The sequence below is a fragment of the Oratosquilla oratoria genome, chromosome 26 (assembly GCF_046742065.1).
Source record: "Oratosquilla oratoria isolate Oo_2021 chromosome 26, ASM4674206v1, whole genome shotgun sequence".
NCBI lineage: Eukaryota > Metazoa > Arthropoda > Malacostraca > Stomatopoda > Squillidae > Oratosquilla > Oratosquilla oratoria.
The window spans coordinates 49502293-49529051 of record NC_134802.1 but is presented as its reverse complement, the minus strand read 5'-3'; the positions used below and the strand labels follow the sequence as shown (position 1 = coordinate 49529051).

The window sequence follows — 26759 nt, the reverse complement described above, 5'->3', positions numbered from 1 at the left end:
ATTAGTAAACCAATTCTTGCATATTTCCTTCTTAGATAGATAATAATAATGATTAAACGAAATGAACAAAAGGATGTTCGTACACTAAATCTGAATAATGTAGTAACAGACTACGAAGTGGAATCATATATGTTAAAAACAAACTATATATAAGATAGATGAAAATTCTCCCAAAAAGATTTTTCATTTTATCCCGAGGATGAGAGGGGACCGGATACAAGACCTTAAAGATTTTGAGGAAGAAATTGATAACATCATCGCGGAAATGTTTCCTCACTTTATACAAACTGGACGAGAATAGATGGGCTTAGACTGTCGGGCCACAAATGATTTTCGTGCAGAGAAGGAAGGAAGGAAGGAAGGAAGGAGGGAATAATTTGGCCGATCGTGTAGCCAAGAAATGGCCGGCCGCTCCTTGAGAAAGGTTCTCCATCATCGTGTAAGGCATTTCGGATTTTAGAAAAAAATGTATATAATAGATAAACAATGATAGGTTGATTATGTTTAGATGCACCAAACCCCATTTTATTTACCTTTTTTTTTTTTTTTTTTTTTTTTTTTTTTTTTTTTTTTTTAAGGATTCGTTGGTCGGTTTAAGCGGCGTTCGGAATATAGGGGTAGGATAGGATCAGGTAACCCCCCCCCCTTCCCTTCCACCCACGTCCATTAGCAGAAAAAAAAATACGAGAGAAAAAAAATTAGCTCGTCAAATTAAGACCTGTTTGTTTTTACAGGGCTGAAGAGCAACAGGAAAAAAAAATATGAAGGCTCAAGAAAATATGAAAACGAACCCTGAAGTTTCATGAAGCTTGCTTTGTTGCTGAAAGACAGGATGGATAAGTAAAAGTTCATGGAGGAGGTGGGGGAAGGAGGAGGGGAGTTTTGTAGGACTGAGTGAGGAAATTTTTAGCTTGTTCTATAAAGGGTTTACAAGCTGATTTTTTGTTCAGAGTGCGTTTACGAGTATAGTTAGAAACGAGAGAGAAGTCTGCACTGCTATGTTACTTTATATACCCGTATTGTGATATATATATATATATATATATATATATATATATACATATATATATATATATATATATACTGATTCTTTTTACCCCTTCCCATGTGAAAATCCTGCACACGGAGCCAGTTTCATTATATTGTTTGTGATTATGTTTTCCCATTTTCCTCTTTACTTTCTCCGCACATTTACTTAGATATTTGTTCATTTAATATTTTCATTATTTGTCTGTTGACATATTTATTCGTTTCTTTTTATTGTTATTATTATTATTATTATTATTATTATTATTATTATTATTATTATCATTATTTAACAAATCCTTAATGAAATGCATCGTCATGGACGACTCCGTTGTTGTTCATTTTTCATATCGACATTTTGCGCATTAAGTGAGGAGCCTACGCCAGGAGGCGCTGAGTAGCTGCGGCCGAAGCCGTCACCTTTGCCCTATGTACTATATGCACTTTGGGGACTCTTCTATCAGGTAACAGTCACCGCTGGGAATCGGAAGGCCGAAGCCGTCACCTTAACCCTATGTACTATATGCACTTTGGGGACTGTTGTATAATGTACCGCTGGGAATCGGAAGGGAGTGCGGGGTTCGAACCCAGAACTGAGCGAACGCGAGACCAGCAGGCGCCGGGTGACGGCATCAGCGCACATTAAGAGGGATGCCAAAAGGGCTAATTCGTTTGGCGCCAAATGAGGTGAAAGTGGAAAGCACTTGGGGCCATGCAAGAAGTGAGGCACTTTTCTCACCCAAGCACGGAAATTTGGCCTCCGCCTCCCTGCGCGCGCATATTCTCAAAATGTGCTGCACAAATTCACGAGTGGCCAACGATCTCTCTCTCGTTCTATCTCTCTCACTTTCTCTCTCTCTTTCCCTATCAATCTATCTCCCTCCCTCTCCGTCTCTCACTCTCTCTTCCTCTATCTCCCCTCTCTGTCTCTCGTTCTCTCTTTCTATATCAATCTACCTCCCTCTCTCTCCGTCTCTCTCCCTCTATCTCCCCCCCCTCTCTCTCTCTCTCTCTCTCTCTCTCTCTCTCTCTCTCTCTCTCTCTCTCTCTCACACACATACACACACACACACACACACACACACACACACACACACACACACACACACAGACCTTGACCAATAGTCCCCAACATTTTTAATTTTTTTCTTTCTCAAAAGTCAAAATCGTTCCCGGTCCCACCTGTGGACCCGAGCAGCAGCAGCAACAACAACAGAAACAAGAACAACAGTAATAGATCGAGCTTCCTGCAAAACGGATAGCAGCTATTTGTGCGACAAGAGCACACACTCCTAGATCACAATGCTGTAGCATTTCAGCACCCCAGGTTTAAGGATTGCATAATAAAAATGGATATCCCACCGGACTGTACTACACAGAATTTAAAGAATTTTTGGTTAAAAAGAGAGAGAGAGAGGGGGGGGGGAGAGTATGAGAATGAATCGAGTTCTTTTTAGGCCTCTGGAAAGACTGATCGACACAAATTTTGGGTGAAAAAGTCTACTCACTCTTCCAGTTGTACAAAACGGTCATTGTTAAGTACGTGCGATCGCTCGAGGTGGGTCACCCCTTACGCAGGCTGGACCTTCCCGGGCCACGACCAAAATCGAATGCATGTATCATTGCAATGCAAAATGGTTTGTTTGTTGAAACAGCGTATGTGTGTGGGATTGTGTGTTTGTGTGTGTATGAGAGAGATTGTGTGTGTGTGTGTGCGTGATTGTGTGTGTGTGTGTTTATGTGTGATTGTTTGTGTGGGTGGATTGTGTGTGTGTGTGTGCGTGATTGTATGTAATTGTGCGTGATTGTATGTTTGTGTGTGTGGGATTGTGTGTAATTAAGTGTTTGTGTATGTATTTACCTAATTTTATTTACGTAATTGTAGTATACAGGAAAGGAGCATCCTAATCTCTAATTTTCTAACATACCTAGACTCAAAGTGTGTGTGATTCACCATTGTCTTGGATCACGTGATGGACTCGTGATCGACAGCTATTTCATTTCCGGAAGAGAGCCCAGAGCTCATATATGACTGATCTATGGGTAATGCTGTGACCTTACACGCACACACACACACACACACACACACACACACACACACACACACACACACACACACACACACACACAAAACTCCCCGCCCACGAGAGCTTGAGTAACGACTTGGAGCTCAGCGACACTGAAATTATTTCAGTCTTGGGCTCGGGATTCGAACCTGGACCGCCTTAATGGCAGCCGGGAACTCTACCAACTGCGACACGATGGAACATTTGGTTATGATGGCGAAGCTTCCTTGGCAGATTGAGACTAAGCATTTATCAGTAAATAGACTGTCACTCCAGTCATTTGTCTCCTTTGACACGATACTTTGCCATTCCCTTTGATGGAACAACAAATGTCTTTTCGAAAATCCATCACTTGGGATTCGATTGCTCATAGATAGACCGAAATCGCTTAGGCAATTCAGAGCAACCTGGTAACAACGAAAGCGAAGAATTTAACTTTCGCGACTCGTGTCAGAAAGTGTCTCGGTTCCTTTCGCCAAAATTAAAAACTTTTTGGCCCTTCCAAAAGAGACTTCATGGAGTTGTAAGTTTATCTTCTTTCTTCGTTTTCCTCCTCCTTCTCCTCCTCCTCCTCCTCCTCCTCCTCCTCCTCCTCCTCCTCCTCCTCCTCCTCCTTCTTCTCCTCCTCCTCCTTCTCCTCCTCCTCCTTTTTCTCCTCCTCCTCCTCTTCGTCTTCCTCCTCCTCCGCCTACTCCTCCTCCTCCTCCTCCTCCTTCTCCTCCTCTTCTTCCCCTTCCCTCTGCTTCTCTTCTTTGACTTCTTCGTTTTCTTCTTCCTCATCCACCTTTTTATTTACTTTTCTTTTCTTCTCCTCCTCCTCCTCCCTCTCCTCCTCCTCCTCCTCCTCCTCCTCTGCTCCTCTTTCCTCTCCTCCTTCGCGTTGTCCTGTTTCTTGCCTTCTTCTTCCAACTTATCTTCTTCGCTCCTCTTCATTTTCTTCCACCTCCTCCTCCTCCCTCCTCCCTCCTCCTCGTCACCCCACTCCGTTTCCTCTTCTTCCCTTTTCTTCCCCTCCTATCCTTCCCCTCCACCACCTCCCCTTCCTCTTCTTTTTCTACTCCCCTTTCCCTCCTCCTCCCCTCTTCGTTCCCCCTCGCTTTATCCTCTTCCTTTTCCTCTTCTCCTCCTCCTCCTCCTTTTCCTCGTCTCCTTCCTTCCTCCTCATCCTCCTCATCCCCTTCTCCCTCATTTTTTTTCACTCCATTCCGTTCTCACTCCTGATGGAGGAGATCCAGCAGTGGAAGGCGCCCTTCCTCCCTCCCTCCCTCCCTTCCTCCTTTCCTCCCCCTCCCTCCCCCTCCCTCCACCCCGCCCTCCCTTCCTCTCTCCCTCCCTCCCTCCCTCCCTCCCTCCCTCCTTCCTCCCTCCCCTCCTTCTTTCCTCCTCCCTCCCTTCTTTCCTCCTCCCTCCCTTCCTCCCTTCTTTCCTCCCCCCTCCTTCCTTCCTCCCTCCTCCCTCCCTTCCTCCCTCCCTTCCTCCCCCTCCTTCCTTCCTTCCTCCTCCCTCCTTCCTCCTCCCTCCCTTCCTCCCTCCTTTCCTCCCCCCTCCTTCCTTCCTTCCTCCTCCCTCCCTTCCTCCCTCCCTTCCTCCCTCCTTTCCTCCCCTCCCTCCTCCCTCCCCCTCCCTCCCTCCCTCCTTTTCTCCCTCCCTCCTTTCCTCCCTCTCCCGCCCAGCCTCTCCAGTAAGTAATAGGGAGAGGGGGAGGGTGGGGAGGAGTGGGGAGGGGTTGGTTGGACGGGAAGAAAAATGCGATTTTACAGAGAACTAATTACATTTCAGGGGTTCATAATGAGTAGTGAGGCTTCGCTTCCAGTGGCGTTCTCTCTCTCTCTCTCTCTCTCTCTCTCTCTCTCTCTCTCTCTCTCTCTCTCTCTCTCTCTCTCTCTCCTTCTTCCTCTTTCCTCTCTCTTTCCCTCCCTCTCTCGCTCTCTTTCTCTTCTCTCTCTTTTTCTCTCTCTTTTCTCTCCCTCTCTCTCTGCCTGTCTTTCTTATTATCGTCATCATCATTATTATTGTTGTTATTGCTGTTATCATCATTATTATTTTTGTCATAATTTTCAGTATTACCATCGTCATCACCCGTTGCCTTTCAAGCCAGGAACCTTCCTCTTCTTCCTCCTCCTCGTCTTCTTCTTCTTCTTCTTCTTCTTCTTCCTCCTCTTCTTATTCCTCCTCGTCTTTCTCTTCCTCGTCTGCTTCCTCTTCTTTCTCCTCGTCTTCTTCTTCCTCCTTGTCTTCATCTTCTTCCTCCTTCTTCCTCTTCTTCCACCTCCTCGTCTTCTTCCTCCTCTTCTTCAGCTCTTCTTCCTCCTCCTCCTCTTCCTCCTCCCTCTCCTCCTCCTCCTCCACGTCTTGGCGTCGGCGCCGTTGCCCTGCGCGCGCGCCCACGCGTCGCCAATTGGCGTCAAGTCACTCCTATTGACACGAGCTGTCGCCAAATGATTTTATTCACCCGAGAGAAGAAGTCTGCGGCCGAAGGAGACAGATGCGAAGGAATGCTCCAGATGTGGTCCTGTCACGTGTGTGGCGAGTGAGAGAGAGAGAGAGAGAGAGAGAGAGAGAGAGCGGGAGAGAGTTGATTTAATATTGGGAGAATAATTGTGGTAATAACGTTGACGGCGCCAGTGGGAACGGCGTCAGACGGACGCCAGAAGAGGTTCCCCCTCTTTCCTCTCCGTCCCCCCCCCTGAGATAAATAAAATCGCCTGACGGCAGTCAGGAGGAAGACTTCAAGTAATCGACATTTCCAGTGAAACTGGTGTTCACTGAGAGGGTCTCAGTCTCTCACTCTCTCTCTCTCTCTCTCTCTCTCTCTCTCTCTCTCTCTCTCTCTCTCTCTCTCACTTCTCTTCCTCTCTCCCTATCCCTTCCACCTCTCTTCCCCTCTCTTCCCCTCTCTCCCTCTCTCTTTCTCTCCCCCCCTCTCTCTCCCCCTCTCTCTCCCACCTCTCTCTTCCTCTCTTCCCCTCTCTCTCTCCCTCTCCCTCCCCCCTCTCTCCTCTCTCCCTCCCACCCTCTCACTCTCTCTCTCTGTTATCTAAGCTGACTAGAATATTTTGGTTCTGGGCAGAATTTAAGCTTTAAAGTGGGCAACACCCGCTTTACTTCCAAGAGGTACTTAATAGTGAAACGAGTTTATTGTTTATTGTCTTTATCAAACCACGGTAGAAGAGTGAATCAGGTCATTTAGCGTTAACCAGGTAAAATCGCCTTAAAAGTGGATCTTGTGTTCCACGGTGTTAAATTGGTTTAAATTGGTTCTGGGAATTGGGTGACGAGGAGTTAATTTGTTGGTTACCATCCGGGCAGTTTCCTGTCAGGCTCGTTTCGCAATTCAACGCCACAGGTGGTGGTGGTGGCATTGTCCGTAGTTGACATATTCAGGCTGCCCCGCCATCTTTCTTCTCTTTTCCGTTATCGATTTAGTGCGTGTGTGCGTGCGTGTGCGCATGCATGTATTTACCTAGTTGTATTATAAGGAAAGGGAGCTATGCTCGTGGTGAGGTCTTTGTATCTTTCAGTGTCAAGTTTTTTCTTAAAATATTGAATAGGATTTGCACACACTGTTTCTTTATCTAAGTTAATCCAGATATGCAGCACTCTGTGTGGGAAGTTTTTTTCAGATCTCTTCTATAGTTATCCTTTTTGAGTTTTTTTTTTCATGACCTCTTGTTTTTCCATGGTCGTTTTTTAGTAAATCATTCCTATCAAGGATTTCCATTCCTTTCATGATTTTGTAGATAGTAGATCACCTCTTTGTATGTGTGTATACGTGTATGTATGTCTTATGTGTATGTGAGCACAAATTGGTCATACCGAAGTATGTTTGGATTGAAGAAACTCCGATAAATTAAGGAACGTATTTGAAAAAGAAAAAAAAAAAAATCCGCAGTCGACATGACGTCATCGCGAAACAGACTCGCGATGTGACGTCACTGACAAGCCTCTCTCAGTTCCCCACGTGGACAAATGTCGTATATTTAGATTTTGGCGCGAAACACTCACTCCCCCCCACACCCCCATCCCCGATGACAATCAACCAGTGTATCTCATAATGGTCCCTTTTTTATTTATTTTTGTTTTGTATTCTTTTGTTTAATTCATTTTAGGTCACGTAGGCCACAAGGATATACTAGACTGGCAAATAAGGTTAATGGAAGAATATTGGGATGGCTTGTGGATGCAGAAAGAATAAGAATGACTCGTAAAAAGAGTGTGGAAGGCAGAGGTGGATGGAGTGAACTTAAAGGACCAAGGACGAGGTGGATGGATGGGGTGAAAGGGGCTTTAGATGCAAGAAGAATGTCTGTCGAGCAAGGAAGGGAAAGGGCAAGAGGTAGGTGTGATTGGAGAACTGTTGTGAATGGAGAAACGAACTTGCTTTCGCTGTGGCTGACGATGTCGACTTTGTCGTCTTCGTCTTCGTCGTCGTCGTCGTCGTCGTCTTCGTTGCGTGTCCCGTACCGTACCGGTCGATAATTATGTCGCAGAAGGCTCCTGGTGGAGGAGGAGGTGGAGGTGGTGGTGGTGGGCACTGTCGAGACTGCCACTGGCATGATGCATACCTACCACCATCACCACCACCACCATGACAGAAGTTGGTATGGTTACGTATATAGCAGCGTTTCCCAACCTTTTCCGACCATAGCACCCCCTGTTGTCATGTCTAAGCAGTCCAGCACCCCTATCTTGTGTTATCAGAAGGATAAAAGAAAGTGAAGTCTACTGCTTGATGATTTATTTTCTTGATTCCGTAGAACTGAAACATATTGACAATATTTGTTTTGTAGAAGAAATTAGAACACCCTAGAAAAATAAAATAACATGGGAAAAAATCAAATATGCACAACTGTGTAATCAATGATACATATATCAATGCGATTTTTGTGTGTGCATCACTTCCCAGCACTCCCTATAATTGATTTCAGCACCCAGGTTGGGAAACGGAATCTCTTCGCGTTTTGCGAAAATGTGGCCAGTCGACATGACGTCACGTCCACGTGGGGGAACTTTGTATATTTAGATGCTGAACCGGTAATTGTCCAAACGCTCGTCTCCCAGCGCCCCCTACGTAGCGCGACGAGTTAATCAACAATTCTAACAATTTTCTACTTGTCATTTGCCTCTCCTCCCAACACACATCCTTCAAGCGATAGATAAATAAATGAGTAAATAAATAAATGAAACATGAATATGTAGACAGATTAGAATAGTTAATGGATAACTGACGTAAATGCATAGGAAAACGCCTTTGGTAACGTTTTGCACGAAATGAACTTTGATCAAGGGGAAAAATATATATTTCTTTCATATACGTAAGATATAGCTAACCATGCGTAGCCGTATTTACACACACACACACACACACACACACACACACACACACACACACACACACACACACACACACACATATATATACTTTTATATATATATATATATATATATATATATATCCATCCAACTCCCCGCCTTCGAGAGTTGGAGTAACGGCTCGCAGAGTAGCGATACTGAAATGATTTCAGCCCTGGGCGGGATTCGAACTAGGGCCTCTGACTTAGCAGTTGCGAACGCCCGTCGAGCCCTGTGTGTGTGTGCGTGTGTGCGCGCGCGTCTTCTGGTGCAAAGAAAGTGACATCTTCAGGAAGCGAATCGTCGCCTTTTCCGCGCCTGATTGGAGGCGCCGCCGCCACCGCTGCCGCTCAGGACCTCTTCCTAATTTATGACAAGTTATTGCTGGTGCTTCTGTCGATAACCAGGCAGTTTAGGCCTGACAGTGTCATTTGTTACCTAATCGATGGGTGGCGGCGTCGAGTTTGTGTGTGGATGGAGAGCAAAAGTTGGTAAGGAGGTGTTAGGAAGGGCAGCAAAGAGAATTTGTCGCTTTCTATTGGAGAGAGAGGGAGAGAGAAAGAAAGTATAGAATGGAAGAGGAGGTGATGCAATGATGTAGAAATGGAAATAACAGGAAATTATATCTTCATAGTCAACCAAACAATTGATCGGGGGGGGGGGTTAGGTTCGAGTCCCCTGGGAGGGGAGTAGATGAGAGTAGAGGAGAGAGTAGAGGGCAACAGATGGGCGAGTTGATGACGGTGCTCTGCCCCATAATTTCAAGGTCCTGTAGTTTGGTACTTAATCATTACAAAGAGTAATTACTTCGCGCGACGAGCACATTTTCACAAAATTTCAACAGTTTGATAAATGAATGGGACACAGGGGTGCTTATGAGCAAGATAAATCTCCCCGAAATAATGGGGATGGGGGCTCCGTTCCAGGAAAATTTGGAAATACGGTTGTTCCCTTGCTCCTCCCTCACGGGTCGGTTTGTCTTTTGAGGCATTGGTGTCGTCCACACTCGTGACCAAGAATCTGTCCTGGAACTTGCCCTGGAAATCAGTGATAGTTTCTGACTTTCTCCTGGAAATCGGAGATAGGTGCTGCCTCTGTCCTGGAAATCAGTGATAGTTTCTGACTTTCTCCTGGAAATCGGAGATAGTTGCTGCCTCTGTCCTGGAAATCAGTGATAGTTTCTGCCTCTGTCCTGGAAATCAGTGATAGTTTCTGCCTCTGTCCTGGAAATCGGAGATAGTTGCTGCCTCTGTCCTGGAAATCAGTGATAGTTTCTGCCTCTGTCTTGGAAATCAGTGATAGTTGCTGCCTCTGTCCTGGAAATCAGTGATAGTTTCTGCCTCTGTCCTGGAACTTGTCCTGGAAACCAGTGAGAGTTGCTGCATCTGTCTTGGAAATCAGTGATAGTTTCTGCCTCTGTCCTGGAACTTGTCTTGGAAACCAGTGATAGTTTCTGCCTCTGTCCTGGAACTTGCCCTGGAAACCAGTGATAGTTGCTGCCTCTGTCCTGGAATTTGCCCTAGAAACCAGTGATAGTTGCTCTCTGCCCAGGAAACAAATGAGACTTGCTGCTTCTGTCCTGGAAACCAGTGGTAGTTGCTCTTTCTGCCTTGGAATTCAGTGATAGTTGCTGCCTCTGTCCTGGAACTTGCCCTGGAAACCAGTGATAGCTGCTGCCTCTGTCCAGGAACTTGCCTGGAAACCAGGGATTTGCTGCATCTGTCCTGGAACTTGCCCTGGAAATCTGTAATAGTTTCTGCCTCTTTCCTGGAACTTGCCCTGGAAATCAGTGATAGTTGCTGCCTTTGCCCTGGAACTTGCCCTGGAAACCAATGATAGTTGCTGCCTCTGTCCTGGAACTTGCCCCGGAAACCAGTGTTGCTGCCTTTGTCCTGGAACTTGCCCCTGGAAATCAGTAATAGTTTCTGCCTCTGTCCTGGAAATCTCCTGGAAACCAGTGACAATTGTTGCTTCTGTCCTGAAACTTGTCCCGGAAACCAGTGGTAGTTCCTGCTTCTGTCCTGGAACTTGCCCTGGAAATCAATAAGAGCTGCTGCCTCTGTCTTGGAACTTGCCTGGAATTCAGTGAGAGTTGCTGCCTCGAATCGGGACCGACTGAAAAAAAAACACAGTCCCTTTAGAAGTCAGGAACCGTGGTCCTCTGGAGTCTCGTGTATCATTATAAGAAGAAACTTTAGTTGTACGACCGTGCTTATGTTTCTCTGTCATCAGCCAACAGAAGGAGGTCCAGGGGGAAGCCGTTGGTTGGCCTACTTTATGCGAAAAAGTTGAAATAGAACGCGTTGGAAGACAATTGACCGAGGTGAGGCTGTTGGTAGGTTTTGAACAAAGGAGGAGAAGGATGGGGGTGGAGACGGTTCTCTCCGACGCCACTACCAGGTTTTCTTCGGCCGGTGCACGACCCAAGACCTGGGCTGAGTGACGGTGTTGGCGACGACTCCTGAGGGAGGTCGTTCTTGCCAACTTGATCCGCCTTAAGGGGAATAGTTTGCAACTTTGGCGAGCTCGACTACAACACGAGACTTTGGTCTGACAAGGATTGTCTTGTATGTCATACTCGTCAAGTGCTGTGCAAGAGGGAGGACAATGCAGCCTCCTCACACTCGAGGTGTCCTTCCGTGGCTTTGAGGCGAATGAAAAGTCTTAAAGTGTCTGCCAAAACAAAATGGTTAAAGTACTCCATGTTACGGAAAAGTCTTAATCGGGATGGTTAACTTAGACCCAATGGATCTTAAAGTTATTCTTCATCTTCTTCTTCTTCTTCTTCTTCTTCTTCTTCTTCTTCTTCTTCTTCTTCTTCTTCTTCTTCTTCTTCTTCTTCTTCTTCTTCTTCTTCTTCTTCTTATTCTTATTCTACTTCATCTTCTTCATCTTTTTCTCTCTCTTCTTTTTCATCATCTTCCTTCGTTGTCCGCTTTGCCATTGAGATCTTCTAAGTTTTTATTGCGGCTCCCTCTTTTCAAACAATAATATTATTAGAAAAAGTGACAGGGATCAGTGATATAAATCTAGTCGAGAAACTAGACGTATTCAATGACTAAAACAAAATAACGCCCTATAGAAAAAAAGGAAAATATGATTGTGAGTGTGTGTGTATATGTGTATATATCTATTCGTGTGTGTGTACACATGTTCTATATATTTTTTCACAGTCCCTTGGTCTTGATTGGAAATTGATTGCAGGTCCACTCGTTACACCTTCATCTCTTGCAGAGCAATCGATCTCCCAAACATCAATTCAAACAAAGCAATCAACTGCCTCTTGTAAAATAAGCGTTCGACTGAATATATCGCAACGACCATAGACTCAACTGTGAATTTACTAAACGAGAGTCATTCTCTCTCTCTTTCTATTCCCCCCCCTCTCTCTCTCTCTCTCTCTCTCTCTCTCTCTCTCTCTCTCTCTCTCTCTCTCTCTCTCTCTCTCTCTCTCTCTCTCTCTCTCTCTCTCTCTCTCTCTCTCTCTCTCTCTCTCTCTCTCTCTCTCTCTCTCTCTCTCTCTCTCTCTCTCTCTCTCTCTCTCTCTCTCTCTCTCTCTCTCTCTCTCTCTCTCTCTCTCTCTCTCTCTCTCTCTCTCCGACCATTGACTCAAATGTGCATTTGCTAAACCGAGTCTTTTTCTCTCTCTCTCTCTCTCTCTCTCTCTCTCTCTCTCTCTCTCTCTCTCTCTCTCTCTCTCTCTCTCTCTTCCCCCCCCCCCACGGTAACCGTTTAACCAGTGCATTGTCAAGCGTCGACTCTTCTCCCTCTGGTGAGCAATGACGGCCACACTGGAAACGGTCCGCTGGGGGCCACCGATGGAGTGGCCACGGTTATCGAGTGGCCGCTCGATTAGTCAGCCGGTCTGCTCACTCAATTGGGGGGAGACGTGAGGGGGAGACCCTTCGGCGGCTCGTTGGGTGTGTAGGGAGGGTGATGTCCCGGGGATAGCCGAATAATACAGAGACGGAAAAGTGTCCTTGGAGGTTTTGGTGAGGGGGAATGGATTGAAGTGTTGTGTTCGCTTTGGGTGGAGTTTGAAGTCATTGGAGCGGTTGCCACTGTTTGTATTTGTTTATCAATTAATTAATTAATTTATTTTGTATTATTGTTTAGTTTATCAGTTCATTTATAGTATTTATTTTATTTATTTGATTATTTCTTGGTGAAAGTGTCTTAGTTTTGGGTTGGTGAAGAAGTTTAACTTTGGCAAAGTGAAGAGGATGATTTCAGAAATCGTAGATTTTTCTTTCTTTATTGCAATAGTTACAGATTTCCTGTTGCTGCTGCCACTGGGTCCCACGTCCTGTCACTAAATCAGAGACGCGTTGGCTTTCTCTTGAAACTCCTTTATTTGGCGTAAGAATAGCCAATTATTTTATATTATTTGTTTATTTGTTTGTTATTATTTGTCTGTTTGTTTGTTATTTGCTTGATTTTCATTTATTATTATTTATCTGTCAATTTATTATTATTTACTATTTACCTGTTTATTATTTAACTATACCTATGCATTTATTTATTTTATTATTATTTATATTATTATATTTTTTATTATTATTATTATTATTTTTTTATCATTATTATATTTTTTCGCATCCGACCTAATTATGGACCAAAAGGTCTCCTGTCGGTATGCTCCGCCTTTGTAATCCTTTGTAAGGTTAAGAATACACATTTATCTCAACGGGTCTTTTCCCTGTACTCGGTACTACTGCACTGACCTAATATGACCTGACCTAAAGTGAAAAATTCATCATGGCACGTTGAATGCACGGAATACAATCGCAACGTCAAATGATATCACGAAAAAATGCGTCGCCCAAAGTTCAATGTAGTACAGTGTTTTAGGAAGGGAATCAGAACACGTGAATTGGTGGTAGTGGTGGTGGTATTTGTGGTGGTGGTAGTAGTGGTGGTGGTGGTATTTGTGGTCGTGGACATCTTCGATCCCTACCCTCCCTTCCTCCTCTTCCTTTCTCCCTCCCCCTCCCTCTCTTCCTCCCCTCCATCGCTCCCTCCCTTCCTCCCTCCCTTCCTCCCCTCCCTCCCTTCCCTCCCTCTCTTCCTCCCCTCCCTCTCTTCCTGCCCTCCATCGCTCCTTCCCTCCGTCCCTCCCTTTCCCTCCCTCCTTTCCTCCCCTCCATCTCCCCCTCCCTCCCCCTCCCTCCCCCCTCCCTCCCCCCTCCCTCCCTTCCTCCCTCCCCTCCCTCCGTCCCTCCCTCCCTCCCACCTTCCCTCATTCCCATACAAAATAATTAATTTATGTAAAGGTGGTTATATCCCTCCAAAACACGTGAGTTTTTCCTTCATCGACGGAGAAAGTCATTTATTCCTTCCCTTCCCGAGGAAAAGTTGAAAGAAGATGTCGTCTCTTCGGTTAATTATATATTATTAGGTTTTTCTTACCTCGTTTTCCTTCAACGCGGGGGGTGGGGGGGAGGATTCTTCCAAGCTCCCCCTCCCCCTCCCCCTCCCCCCCAGCCAGAACGCATCCCTCGGGGAAAGCAATTGGAATCCTTGACTTTGGAAAAAAATATGATGATATTAATAATAATGATAATAATAATAATCATAATGATAATAATAAATGATAATAATGATAATGGAAATAAAATAATGATAATTTTGATAATATATAATGAATCATAATTATTTTCATGATTATCGCCATTGCAATTAGTGTAATCATTATTATTATTATCATTATTATTGTTATGATTATTATCATTATTATTATTATCATCATTATTATTATTATTATTATTATTATTATTATTATTATTGTCGTTTATGATTGCCGTACCATTAGTATATTATTGGTTTTATTTTCATTATAATTATTATTGTTATCGCTATTGTTTCCATTAATACTGTGGATGTGGTCATCCTTAAAAGTATTTTATTATTATCATTATAATAGTAACTTTTGTTAGTTATACATATTTTTTCTTTCCTTTTCTTATTTTTCTTTGTCATCTGAATATACGATAAGGTCTAGTGTAGGCCTTATGGTCTCTTGCAGTCTCCTTCATTCTTATGTAATTGCGGACCTGGGCTGCCGTAGACGGTGGGGGGGTGGATGCTTTGTTGCCATGGAGACGATTTAAATCGACTGGCGACAGCAGTTGAACAGATGATCATCATCGCCCGGCAAAGAAAGGGATCAGGCCTTTGTGACGCGTCTGCCAAAGGGGGTGGGAGGGAGGGGGAGGTGGAGGGGGGAGTGCCAAAGGAAATAGATTGATGAGTCGGGAGGTTCTTCTTCTTCTTCTGCTTCTTCTTCTTCGTCTTCCTTTTCTTCTTCGTCTTCTCCTTCTTTTTCTTCTTCTTCTTCTTCTTTTTCTTCTTCTTCTTCTTCTACTCACCCTTCCTCTTCTTCGTCTTCTTTTTCTTCTTCGTCTTTTTCTTCTTCGTCTTCTGCTTCCATCTTTTTCTTCTTCCGTCTTCTTCTTTGTCTTTTTTCTTCTTCTTCTTCTTCTTCTTCTTCTTCTTCGTCCTTTTTTTCCTTCTTCTTTTGCTCCTCTTACAACTTTCTTCTTCCCCTCCTTCCTCTTCTTTTGCTTTTTTCCCACTTCTTCATGTACGTGATCGTCCGAGCTCTTCTGGATGGCCGGATGTCTGTGACGACCTGATTAGAAGTCCACAATGAAGTGGAAACTCGCGACGGGAGAGAGAGAGAGAGAGAGAGAGATTCGCAAAAAACGAGAGACTTCCCCCCCAAAAAAGACCCGAAAAGAGAGAGAGAGAGAGAGAGAGAGAGAAAGAGAGAGTCTCCCCTGAAAAGAGAGAGAGAGAGAGAGAGACTCCCCCCAAAAGAGAGAGAGAGAGAGAGAGAGAGCCTTCCCGAAAAAAGAGAGAGAGAGAGAGAGAGAGACACCAAAGGACACGTAGAGTAAGTGCTCTTCCCGAACTCGGGAGTATCAATCTGGCAGTACAACTCCAAAATGAAAACTCCAAGCGAAACGTAAGCTACATGATATATAACTCCAGGACTGTAACTCCCCGTCGCGTCGCCTCCGAGGCAATAGAACTCCACGAGATGAAACTTCTTCCTTGAGCCTCGCATACGAACGGCGTCACTTGGAAATGAAAAAAATGCAGTGACGTGACGTGGAGGCTGTAACACACACACACACACACACACACACACACACACACACACACACACACACACACACACACACACACACACACACACGGATTGGTAAAGCACTGGCCTCACAAGCCGGAGAACCGGGGTTCGATTCCCCGGCCGGGCGGAGACAAGTTGGGTTTGTCTCCTTTCACGTGTAGCCCCTGTTCACCTAGCAGCGAGTAGGTACGGGATGTTAGTCAAGGAGTTGTGACCTTGCTGTCCCGGTGTGTGGAGTGTGAGTGGTCTCAGACCTACCCAGAGATCTGCTAATAATGAGCTCTGAGCTCACTGCCGTAGGGTGGTGTCTGGCTGTCTCGAAAAGAGGCTGCAGCAGATCCGAGGTGAACACACACACACACACACACACACACACACACACACACACACACACACACACACACACACACGCACGCTCGCAGCTGAATTCACCCACGGGTAGGTAGGAGGCACTAAAACATCAACATTTAAACTCCCAGCAGCAAAAATTGCGCACACATATAAAAAATCTAGTGTGTGTGTTTATATATATATATATATATATATATATATATATGTGTGTGTGTGTGTGTGTGTGTGTGTGTGTGTGTGTGTGTGTGTAGTATGATGGCAGAGGTACTATATTCTCTTACGTTTTGGCTGTATGCCTTCCTCAGATTATATTATAAACTCTTCTGCAACATATATATATATATTTATATATATAATATATATATATAATGTATATATGTATGCATGTCTATATATGTATGTATTTGAAAATACTGACGCTGGAAACGCATAGTGCAAGTGAGAACATTAGGTAAATGCAATCTGTAGCTATTACCTACGCTCCACATCGTTTTTTACCATCAGAGTACTAATGGAACAGCAGGAGTCGGAATTCGCGAATTCCAGATGCTTTCGTGTCGAATTCGAAACTGGACGAAAATAGGAGTATTTTCGGTTTTGCAAAAGTCTGCTTGGAGACAGTGTGTTGTCAGGATAACGCTCTACTCCCTGTGGTTGTGGAGTCTTGAAGTCTTCTTTTAAGGGAGAAAAGGGAGGGAGTGACTTGGCGTCTTCGCCCCTCTGGCATGGTTACTCCACGTTCTTTCCTCCTACTCCTCCGAGCTGCCCTTCGCTGGAGCCATTTTGCTCTGTACTCCTCGTGTCTGTGGAGTCTTGGAGTCTTTTTCTTAAGGGAGAAAGGGGAGGGAGTGACTTGGCGTCTTCGCCCCTCTGGCATGGTTACTCCACGTCGTTCTTTCTTCCTACTCCACCGAGCTGGCCTTCGCTGGAGCCATTTCGCTCTGTACTCCTCGTGTCTGTGGAGTCTTGGAGTCTTTTTCTTAAAGGAGAAAGGGGAGTGAGTGTCATGGCGTCTTCGCCCCTCTAGCACGGTCACTCCACGTTCTTTCCTCCTACTCCACCAAGCTGGCCTTCACTGGAGCCATTTCCCTCCGCTCCGTCCTTATCTTTTAAATATGTTGATGAAAATGTAAACTGAAACTTAGATCGCATGCAGGAAATTAATTAAAAGGCGGGGACGTTCTGAATACGGAAATGGACTTGGAAATGTTTTTTGTGCAAATATTATAATATAACCGGGTGGGGGAGGGGGGGGAAAGGATGGCGTCAAATTAAGGAAAATAAATTTTGAGGAGGACGGCTCTAGACTCGTGGTCGGGAGTAATTGTGGACAGAAGAGACGTAAAATGTTTAAAAGGAGGACAAAGAAGCGGGTGTGTCCCAGAAGTAGGCCAAAGAAGAGGAAGTAGGGCAGACGGACGAGCAGAGGAGGACCTCTGGGAATTAGGGCATTTGTGCCTGGTGAGCAGTTAGCAGAGAGAGCAGTGGAACAGCAAGAGAAATGGACAAATCAGAAGAACAAGGGAGATTGGGAACCAGGCGAGGCGAGAAGGGGGCGCGTTCTCGGCAGACAAAGAGGAAGCTGGTCTCGTGGCTCTACACTGCCTGGGTTCTCAACCTCTTTCCTTGTGTACCCCGTTCTTATGTATTGCTGTTCTTTAGCTTCCTAGAAATCCCGTCACTAGTGGGTAGAGCCCTAGTGTATCCACTAACTATCACTAGTCTTTTATTTGTGGCACTGTTTGTGAACTACGGTGGCCCACAAGGAACCATTGAACCGTAGGTTAAGAACCACTACTATACAGACAGGCGGACAGGAAGACAGGCTTCGTGGCAGACAGACAGGGAGACAGGCTGGTTGACGGGTTGGAAGGCAGGCAGACAGAGAGAAGAGGCGGTAGGAAGACAGGCTTCGTGGCAGACAGACAGGGAGGCAGGCTGGTTGACGGGTTGGAAGGCAGGCAGGCAGAGAGAAGAGGCGGTAGGAAGACAGGCTTCGTGGCAGACAGACAGGGAGGCAGGCAGGTTGACGGGTTGGAAGCCAGGCAGACAGAGAAGAGGCAGCAGTAAGACAGGCTCCGTGGCAGACAGGCAAGCAGGCAGGCAGGCTGGTTGACGGGTTGGAAGGCAGGCAGAGAGAAGAGGCGGTAGGAAGACAGGCTCCGTGGCAGACAGACAGGCAGGCAGGCAGGCAGGCTGGCAGGCTGGCAGGTTGACGGGTTGGAAGGCAGGCAGACAGAGAAGAGGCGGCAGGCAGTCAGGCTTCGTGGCAGACAGGCAGGCAGGCAGTCTGGTTGACGGGTTGGAAGGCAGGCAGACAGAGAGAAGAGGCAGCAGGAAGACAGGCTACGTGGCAGGCAGGCAGGCTGGTTGACGGGTTGGAAGGCAGGCAGGCAGACAGAGAGAAGAGGCAGCAGGAAGACAGGCTCCGTGGCAGACAGGCAGACAGACAGAGAGAAGAGGCAGTAGGAAGACAGGCTACGTGGCAGGCAGGCAGGCTGGTTGACGGGTTGGAAGGCAGGCAGGCTGGTTGACGGGTTGGAAGGCAGGCAGGCAGGCAGACAGACAGACAGAGAGAAGAGGCGGTAGGCAGGCAAGTCAGGCAGTCAGGCTTGCTTTGTTGAGACGAACTTACCCCTTTAAGCGGCGTGACGACGACGGCGACGACGATGGAAAGTCCGTCCGTGCTGCCCCAGTCCGTGTCACTGTCTCCTCTCCTCCTCCTCCTCCTCCTCCTCCTCCTCCTCCTACTGCACTGCCTGGCACTGCCGGCACTGGGTGACAGTGCTCCTGCATGGCAACGCTGTTGCTGCTGTCGAATAGCGCCATTGGTTCGCCTTGCTGGCGGTTGCCCGAGTGACTGCAGGGGCTGAAGTCCGTGGGGGCAGTAATGTTGCCCCCCTTTTGTTGCCACCCACCACCATCCACCACCAACCACCACCACCACCAACCACCAACCACCACCACCACTACCACCATTTGTCCTGCTACGACGGAAGAGAATTCGCTCAAAGGGAAAGACATGACATGTTGCTGTTGAAGGTGTAAGACACTGTTTCCCAATCCTGGAGTCGTGAAAACATCTTGTATGCTAATTTTTTGTTGTTGCAAAATTATATGAATTCATTACAATAACCATGATGATGTTAACTTTGTCTTTGATAACCTTACATTACCTTTCTTACATATATATTCCTTATACTTGTCCCCTACTTTTTACAGTCCACAACTAGTCATATATATGAACACGTATAAAAATAGGTGAGTGGGGGTCGCGATCTTATCACGAGGATCACATTGGAGGTCGACTGAAAAAGAAAAAAAAAAAAGTTTGGGAAATACTGGTCGAAACGCATATGGTCCTCTTCCGGGCATCCTTCTAACTGATTGATGTACTTTTAGAATTCCTCTTCTCTTCTTGATGAAACTCCAGAACAAAAAAGGTTTCAATTTTTATAATGTCAATAGAAAACGGGATAATGTCTGCCGTTCTCTCACTGCAGAGAAGTAGTTTGATATGAGCATTTCAGGATTCTTTTTACCGTTAATGAAATGAAGAATTGTTATGTGTACCACACATTAGGCAATGAGTCGTATTAATTTCTCCTTCCTCACATCCCGTGTTGATATCTGTTATCACTGTTCCAGAGTTTTGATTATTCCCCATTTGTCAAAATATATTTTATAACAATGATGTAAATTAATATAATTATATTTCATGAAGGGCAACTTGATTTAGTTAAAATGGAAAGACTACATCAGATTCTAGACCTGCACACTTACCCATTTCTAACAAGCTTCTATGTTCACAGTTTTGTCGTGTGTTCCACAAAGCAGATATATCTGTCGCATCAAATAACTTGTGATATTTTGCCTGATTAATCGAAAGTGTTTACTATAGAAATATAACTACAGATGTATGAGATATAGTAGGGAACATCTTTATCTCCTGAATTATCTCAATTAATCTTATCTTGGATAATTAGTTTTTGCACAAATGAAAAATCAATAGGGAGGCATTTAGATTTGTCGAATAAAGGGATAAATTTATTTCTGGTCAACTGTCTGCCATTACATATACCATTTCTGTCTTTGTCGTCACCTTCATCACCAATACCACATCACCACCTTACAACAATAACAGTAACAACCATCACCACGTCACCACCACCTCACAACACATAACATCATTAACAACAACAGCAATAACAACCATCACCACTGCCACTATCATCATCATCATCGTCACCACTACCATCATCATGATGATCGTCATCATCATCATCATCATCATCATCATAATAATAATAGTCATCATCATCATCGTCATCATCATCGTCGTTGTCGTCGTCATCGTCATTGTCATCATCATCATCATTGTCGTCATCATCATCGTCATTGTCGTCGTCATTGTCATCATCATCATGGTCATCATCATCATCATCATCATCATCACCATCATCATAATAGTCGTCGCCATCATCATCACCATCACCACTACCGCCACCATCGTCATCATCATCATCACCATCATCACCACCACCATCGTCATCATCATCGTCGTCGTCGTCGTCGTCGTCGTCACAATACTGCAGAGGTTGTTTCTTTACTGACAATTCCTCCACCGCAGACTCCTCCTCACTCCTCGTCACGCACTGTCCTCCCCAGTACCCAAAAAACGCCCTTAATTCCTCCGGATTTAGGGTCGATTTTCCCTCGACCAGGACGCCCGTGGAGGAAAAGAAATATCGCTTAATTGTATCTTGGTCAGTAGTAAATAGAGAGAGATATTTTACTCGAGGAAGAAAAAAATACCGACGAAGTATAATACACTAACGCACATCAAATTGTTTTCACACTGCCAGTCATCCAACTGCTGTGGATTTTTTTTTTCTTCTGGAAATGTATTTAATTTTTTTTTCCTGGAAAATGTATTTAAGGTTTACCCTGGAATGAAAGATACATGTGTTTAAGTGAAAAAGTTACTCAAAAAATTGCGTCATTTTGAAGAATGCTCGAGTTCATTTGGCTATATGAGTACTATGAAGCTCACGGAAGGAAAAAAAATGTTGAACAAGTGAACACAGAACTGCGTTAGGCGTTGCAACACTTTGTACGAATGAGACACCCGGGATGGACTCCAGATCTGTTCACACTAGCGGTTTGAACCGCGCGGAAACCGCGGCGGTACCGCATAGTCAAAGAAAAATTGGATGATTGTGTGTGGACGGCTCCACTGACTTGCATTGTAATTGAACCGCCGCGGCTGAAACCGCTCGTGTGAACAAGGCCTAATTGTCTCATTACAACATCCAGTGGATACCGTGTCGAACTCATGAGCAGGTGGTTGTGAGTTCGAGACCCGGGACTCGCTACGGGTTTGCTGCGCTGGTGGCCGACAGCCCTGGCCAGGCGGGGAAACGACCCAACGTCGGCAAAAAAAAAAAAAAAAAAAAAATCTGCGGCTTGCTGCAACTGACAGAGCTTTGCCCAACCATGGGTTTCTCAATTTCCACTGCGTAGGATTTTTTTTTTTTTTTTTTTTTTTTATCAGATTATCAATCAGTGAACACGTAATGTTTACGGCTAGAAGTGGCTCCAGTAAAAGAATAAATAATAAATAGATGAATTAATAAAATATTGTAAAGATAAAATAAAACAAAATAAATAAATCACAGAGAAATAAAGCAACAGCACGGTGATGTTGAACCAGGTTCATGTACTGAAACGTTTCGGAAGGAAACGTTTGCAGATTCCCGAGTCCAGCTTCCTGCAACGTTTTTTTTTCTTTTCTTTTCTTTTTAACGAAGGGCAAAATAATTTGGAAACGTACCAGAATTAGTTTTTTGTAGACAAGCTAACACATGACGATGAAGAAGATACGGAGGAACAAAGGTTTAAAGAGACAAGCTACGCTACGCGATGCTGCGCTACTTTACGGTACGGAAAACGTTAACCGAAACACAGTAGGTCTTTGTGCTTGCACACACACGCGTGCACACACAAACACACACACACACACACACACACACACACACACACACACACACACACTCACACACACTACACGACTCGACGGTGCAGTGGTACCATTCTCGACCGCTAATTCAGCGATCCGAGTTCGAGTCCCGCCTAGGGTGGGCAAGGAGTCGTGTGTGTATGTGTGTGTGTTTAAGGTCACAGCATTTCATAGATTGGGCCATATATGATCTCTGAGGTCTCATCACGAGACCAACACGTGATCCAAGACCCATGACCGTGGCGAATCGCACATGTACACACACACACACACACACACACACACACACACACACACACACACACACACACAATTGGATGAGGCAACAGTGTGTGCAAAAACTATACAAGAATTTAAGAACAAACTAGATGTTGAAAGATACAAAGACGAGTCGCTACGAGCATAGCTCCCTTCCCGTATAATACAACTAGGTAAATACTAGATAAACACACACACACACACACACACACACACACACACACACACACACACACACACACACACACACACACACACTCGGTGGCACAGTTGGTAGAGCGCTGAACTGGGAAGCAGAAGTGCTCCCAGTAGCCAGTTCGAATTCTGCCCAGGGCCGAAATTATTTCGGTATCGCTGTGCCTCGGGTCGTTACTCTGACTCTCGTGGGCGGGGAGTTGGGTGTGTGTGTGTGTGTGTGTGTGTGCAAGGTCATAGCATTACCCATAGATCGGACCTACGAGCTCTGAGCTCTCTTCCAGGAGGGAAATAGCTGTCGATCACGAGTCCAACACGTGATCCAAAGACCAAGTGAATACACACACACACACACACACATCGTTGTCCTCGTCTTAAGCCGATGATGACGTCCGCAGTTGGCGAAGAGGAGTCCGGTGTTGGCGAAGGCACGGCGGCTGACGTCACTCACTCACCTGGAGCCAGGTTCAGTCATCACCGTCCGTGCCAGGGGCGTGCGGGCGCGTCTTGGGACGTGGGCGGGAGGGTGGGGTTGTTCTGGGTGGCTAAAGAAACTCAGGAGGCACAGTTCAAATTTATAGAATTGAAAATAAATATAATATGTGACACGACACAAAGACAAGCGTGTGGTAGGCGTGAACGTGATTCGTCGACTGACGCCAACGTTCCCGCTAAAAACTACCCACGCCAAGCCTTGCGGCATTTGATAAAAATAATAAATACGGCATTTAGAATATATATACAAAACACACAGAATATAATACAATATAAATATACTTAATACACAATACAATTATTACAATAAATACTGAAATAATACAATGTATGTATTATACACCATGCCAACACATGGTGCCCCCGCCGTCAGGCCCTGACGGTGTAGTCCTCGTGGGGTTTCGTCTCTGTGTATCTTTCAGCCCCCTTGTGGTCGTACTCAGCTGATATGAAAATTTTATTTCCATGATCGAATCAGAATCTGTGATAAAGTTTCGAATTGATTACGACGTTCGAGTAAGTGATGCTCTCTCTCTCTCTCTCTCTTTTCTCTTTTTTACTCAAGAACTGTGTCTGTTCTCTCTCTTATTGACCTAAGCATCCTAGTCGTCATTTTTTTCTTTTTTCTCTTTTCAGGTAAAGATGATGGAGACGAACGGCTGGGAGACGGACATACATTTGCAAGTACTGTTTCGCCCGCCTTTTGTTGCTTTGCTTTGTGTTTCGCCTTATACAGTCAGTGCATGAATATGAATTTGAAGTGAATGTACAGTTGGCTACACTGAGACATACTCCAGTGGCTGGGGTCTTGTGTGGAGATGCAGGGGGCCAGCTTTGCGGAGTGGGATAGACTGTTTAAAAATAATAGAATAAAAAATAATAATGATAATAATAATAATGATAATAATAATAATAATAATAATAATAATAATAATGGTAACAATAATAATAATAATATTAATATTAATAATGGTGATATAATAATTTTGATAAAAATAATATTGATAATGATGATAGTAATAATAATAATGATAATAACAATAATAATATTAATAACGATAATAATAATAATATTCCTAATAATAAAATAATAATAATAAAAATAAACGGATTCATTGAGGTTGTATGATGTGTGTACAGCAAGAGGAAGTTGCACTTCAAGTCGTAAGCTGCCCATACACTCTCAGACCGCCTGTTCCGGTCGCCGGACAGGATCAGCGAGAACTGTGGAGGCCAAACTGATTGTCCATACCCCCCCCAACCCCCCCTTGCACAGTCCAAGACTTGTCCGGCGGCCGGAGAGTGTATTGGCCATTGACAACAGGAAGGACGACATCTGTCACCGTAATACTCAGAAATGGTGGCGACTGTACACTGGGTTCCAGAGTTCGCCATCCACGGTACGATCTGGCCTTCAGGCCGGAGGAGAGGCCTGGTCGGATCCGGTCAGATTGGATCGTGTGTGGGCCGATTTCGACCTGCCTGGCCGACATCCACGATTCTGTCGAATCCGGTCAGATTGGATCGTGTATGGACCGATTTCGACCTGCCTGGCCGACATCCACGATTCAGTCGGATCCGGTCAGATTGGATCGTGTGTGGGCCGATTTCGGCTTGTCCGACCAGATCTCAAGATCCGATCGCACCGTGGATGGAAGGTCTTAGTTTGCGTGAGGCCCACATCCAAAGCGAGCCTAATTGTTCCAAGACGAACCGAAACTGTGTATTTAGTAAGTGGGGGACCTAATCCTCTCCCACCCCTCACCACCTGAAGAGAACTCTGTGTTATAGTGTTCTTACCAATCGCTTCTGTAGTGTCTGTGTTTACATCGAGGGAACTGTGTTTGTAGTGTTTGTTTTCGTGGGAGAGCGTGTTTGGCGCATTGCATCATTGTAGAGTTTGAAACATCGAAAACAAACATTAGCTCAGGTCTTGTGTATCGCGTTTTGAGAGATTTCCAAACGGGCCAAGTTTGTGTTTTACAGTGTTTTGGATTCTGGAGCCGTTGAGTAACTTGTTGGGAAAGACAGAACAAGGTTATGCTCGTGGTACAAGTAGGTAAAGTACTCTCGCGCGATTACATACACACGCATGCAGACACATACACACACACACACACGCACGCACTAATACACACATACAAACGCGAACATGCATTAATACACACACACTAATACATACATAAACACACGCACTAATACAGACACACTAATACATACATACACACAAACGCGAACACACTAATACACACACACACACACACACACACACACACACACACACACACACACACACACACACACACACACACACACACACACTAATACACACACACATGCATACATACATAATACATAGAGCGTGCATACACACACACAGTCTGTGTGTGTGTGTGTGTGTGTGTGTGTGTGTGTGTGTGTGTGTGTGTGTGTGTGTGTGTCCACTATGGTGGTGGTTCAGCCGTGGTCCTTATGCAGGAGCGGGGGATGATTTAGCTTGTATCATTATTTATTTATTTATTTATTTATTTATTTATTATTATCTTATATAGAGAGAAAATTGTTGAATTGTACGAGTATTTTATCTGCCCATGCTATGGTAGATGGATTCCTGGTCAGCTGTCATTCTTTAGATGCTGATTCTAGAATTCTTGAGGGTTTTAGTATGATGGGTGGAGGGGGGGGGAAGAGGGAGGGGGTGCCCCTTGCCCCGAATTTGAACAAAAGGGGGCGTTTATGCACGGGTGGGGCACAAACACCCCCAGGGGGGCTTTATCCCCAGAGGGATCCACTCACTCTCCCCCCAGGGGGCGCCACGTCCCACGGGTTCACGGTAAGGGAATGTGGTCGGGGGTACCTTGCTCCCCGAGGGCAATACAGCGCCGGTTTATGTTTTGGAACCATTGCTGCAGATGCTGTTTGTTATCAGATGCTCCCTTGCTCTCGTCGAGCGCTGGGTATCGACCGCCTAAGTGTTTATTACAGTCTACACAGCGCCACATGCTCCAGGTTCAGGCTGGGCTAGGCTGCGCTGCATTCCCGATGTTAGACGGGGGGATGTGTGTGTGTGTCTGTATGTATGAGTATATTTGTGTAAATGTGTTTGAATGTGTATGTTTTGTATGTGTGTGCGTTGTGTGTATGTGTGAGTATGTTTGTGTAAATGTGTTTGAATGTGTACGTTTTGTATGCGTGTGCGTTGTGTGTATGTCTGTGTATGTGTGAGTATATTTGTGTAAATGTGTTTGAATATGTACGTTTTGTATGTGTATGCGTTGTGTGTATGTCTGTGTATGTGTGGGTATGTTTGTGTAAATGTGTTTGAATGTGTACGTTTTGTATATGTGTGTGTATGTGAGTGTGTGTGTCAGTGCGTATATTTGTGTAGATGTGTTTGAATGTGTACATTTTGTATATGTGTGTGTTTTTGTTTGTTTGCGTACGTTGTTTGTGTGTATGTCTGTATGTGTGAGTATATTTGTGTAAATGTGTTTGAATGTGTCCGTTTTGTATGTGTGAATGCGTATATTTGTGTATATGAGTTTGGGTGTGTTCATTTTGTATTGGTGTGTGTTGGTGTGTGTGTGGGTATGTACGAGTGCATATGTTTGTGTATGTGTGTGGATGTGTGTGTTTGTGTATGTGTGAGTGCGCATATTTGTGTATATGTATTGGAATGTATCCGTTTTGTGTATATGTGTGAGTGTGTTTGTGTATATGTGTGTGAGTGTGCGTTTTGCATGTGTGTGTGTGTTTGTGTAAGTATGAGTACTTATGTTTGTGTATATGTGTGAGTGTGTGCCTTTTGTATATGTGTGTGTTTGTATATGTGCGTTTTTGTGTATGTGTGAGTGCGTGTATT

General features: G+C 44.9%; 1 protein-coding gene across 6 annotated transcripts in view; it reads left to right on the top strand.

Annotated features, from left to right (window-relative positions):
* The window catches only part of LOC143039543 (uncharacterized protein CG43867), a 284063-nt gene that overhangs the window by 136657 nt on the left and 120647 nt on the right, over positions 1-26759 (top strand). Inside the window, exon 2 of one of the 6 annotated variants that reach the window (XM_076209716.1) lies at positions 23534-23581. The exons of the other annotated variants lie outside the window; for them this stretch is intronic. Coding sequence (XP_076065831.1) covers positions 23540-23581 — 42 coding nt within the window. The 5' untranslated portion in view covers positions 23534-23539. The remainder of the gene's footprint in view (positions 1-23533; positions 23582-26759) is intronic. 6 annotated transcript variants of the gene reach the window in all.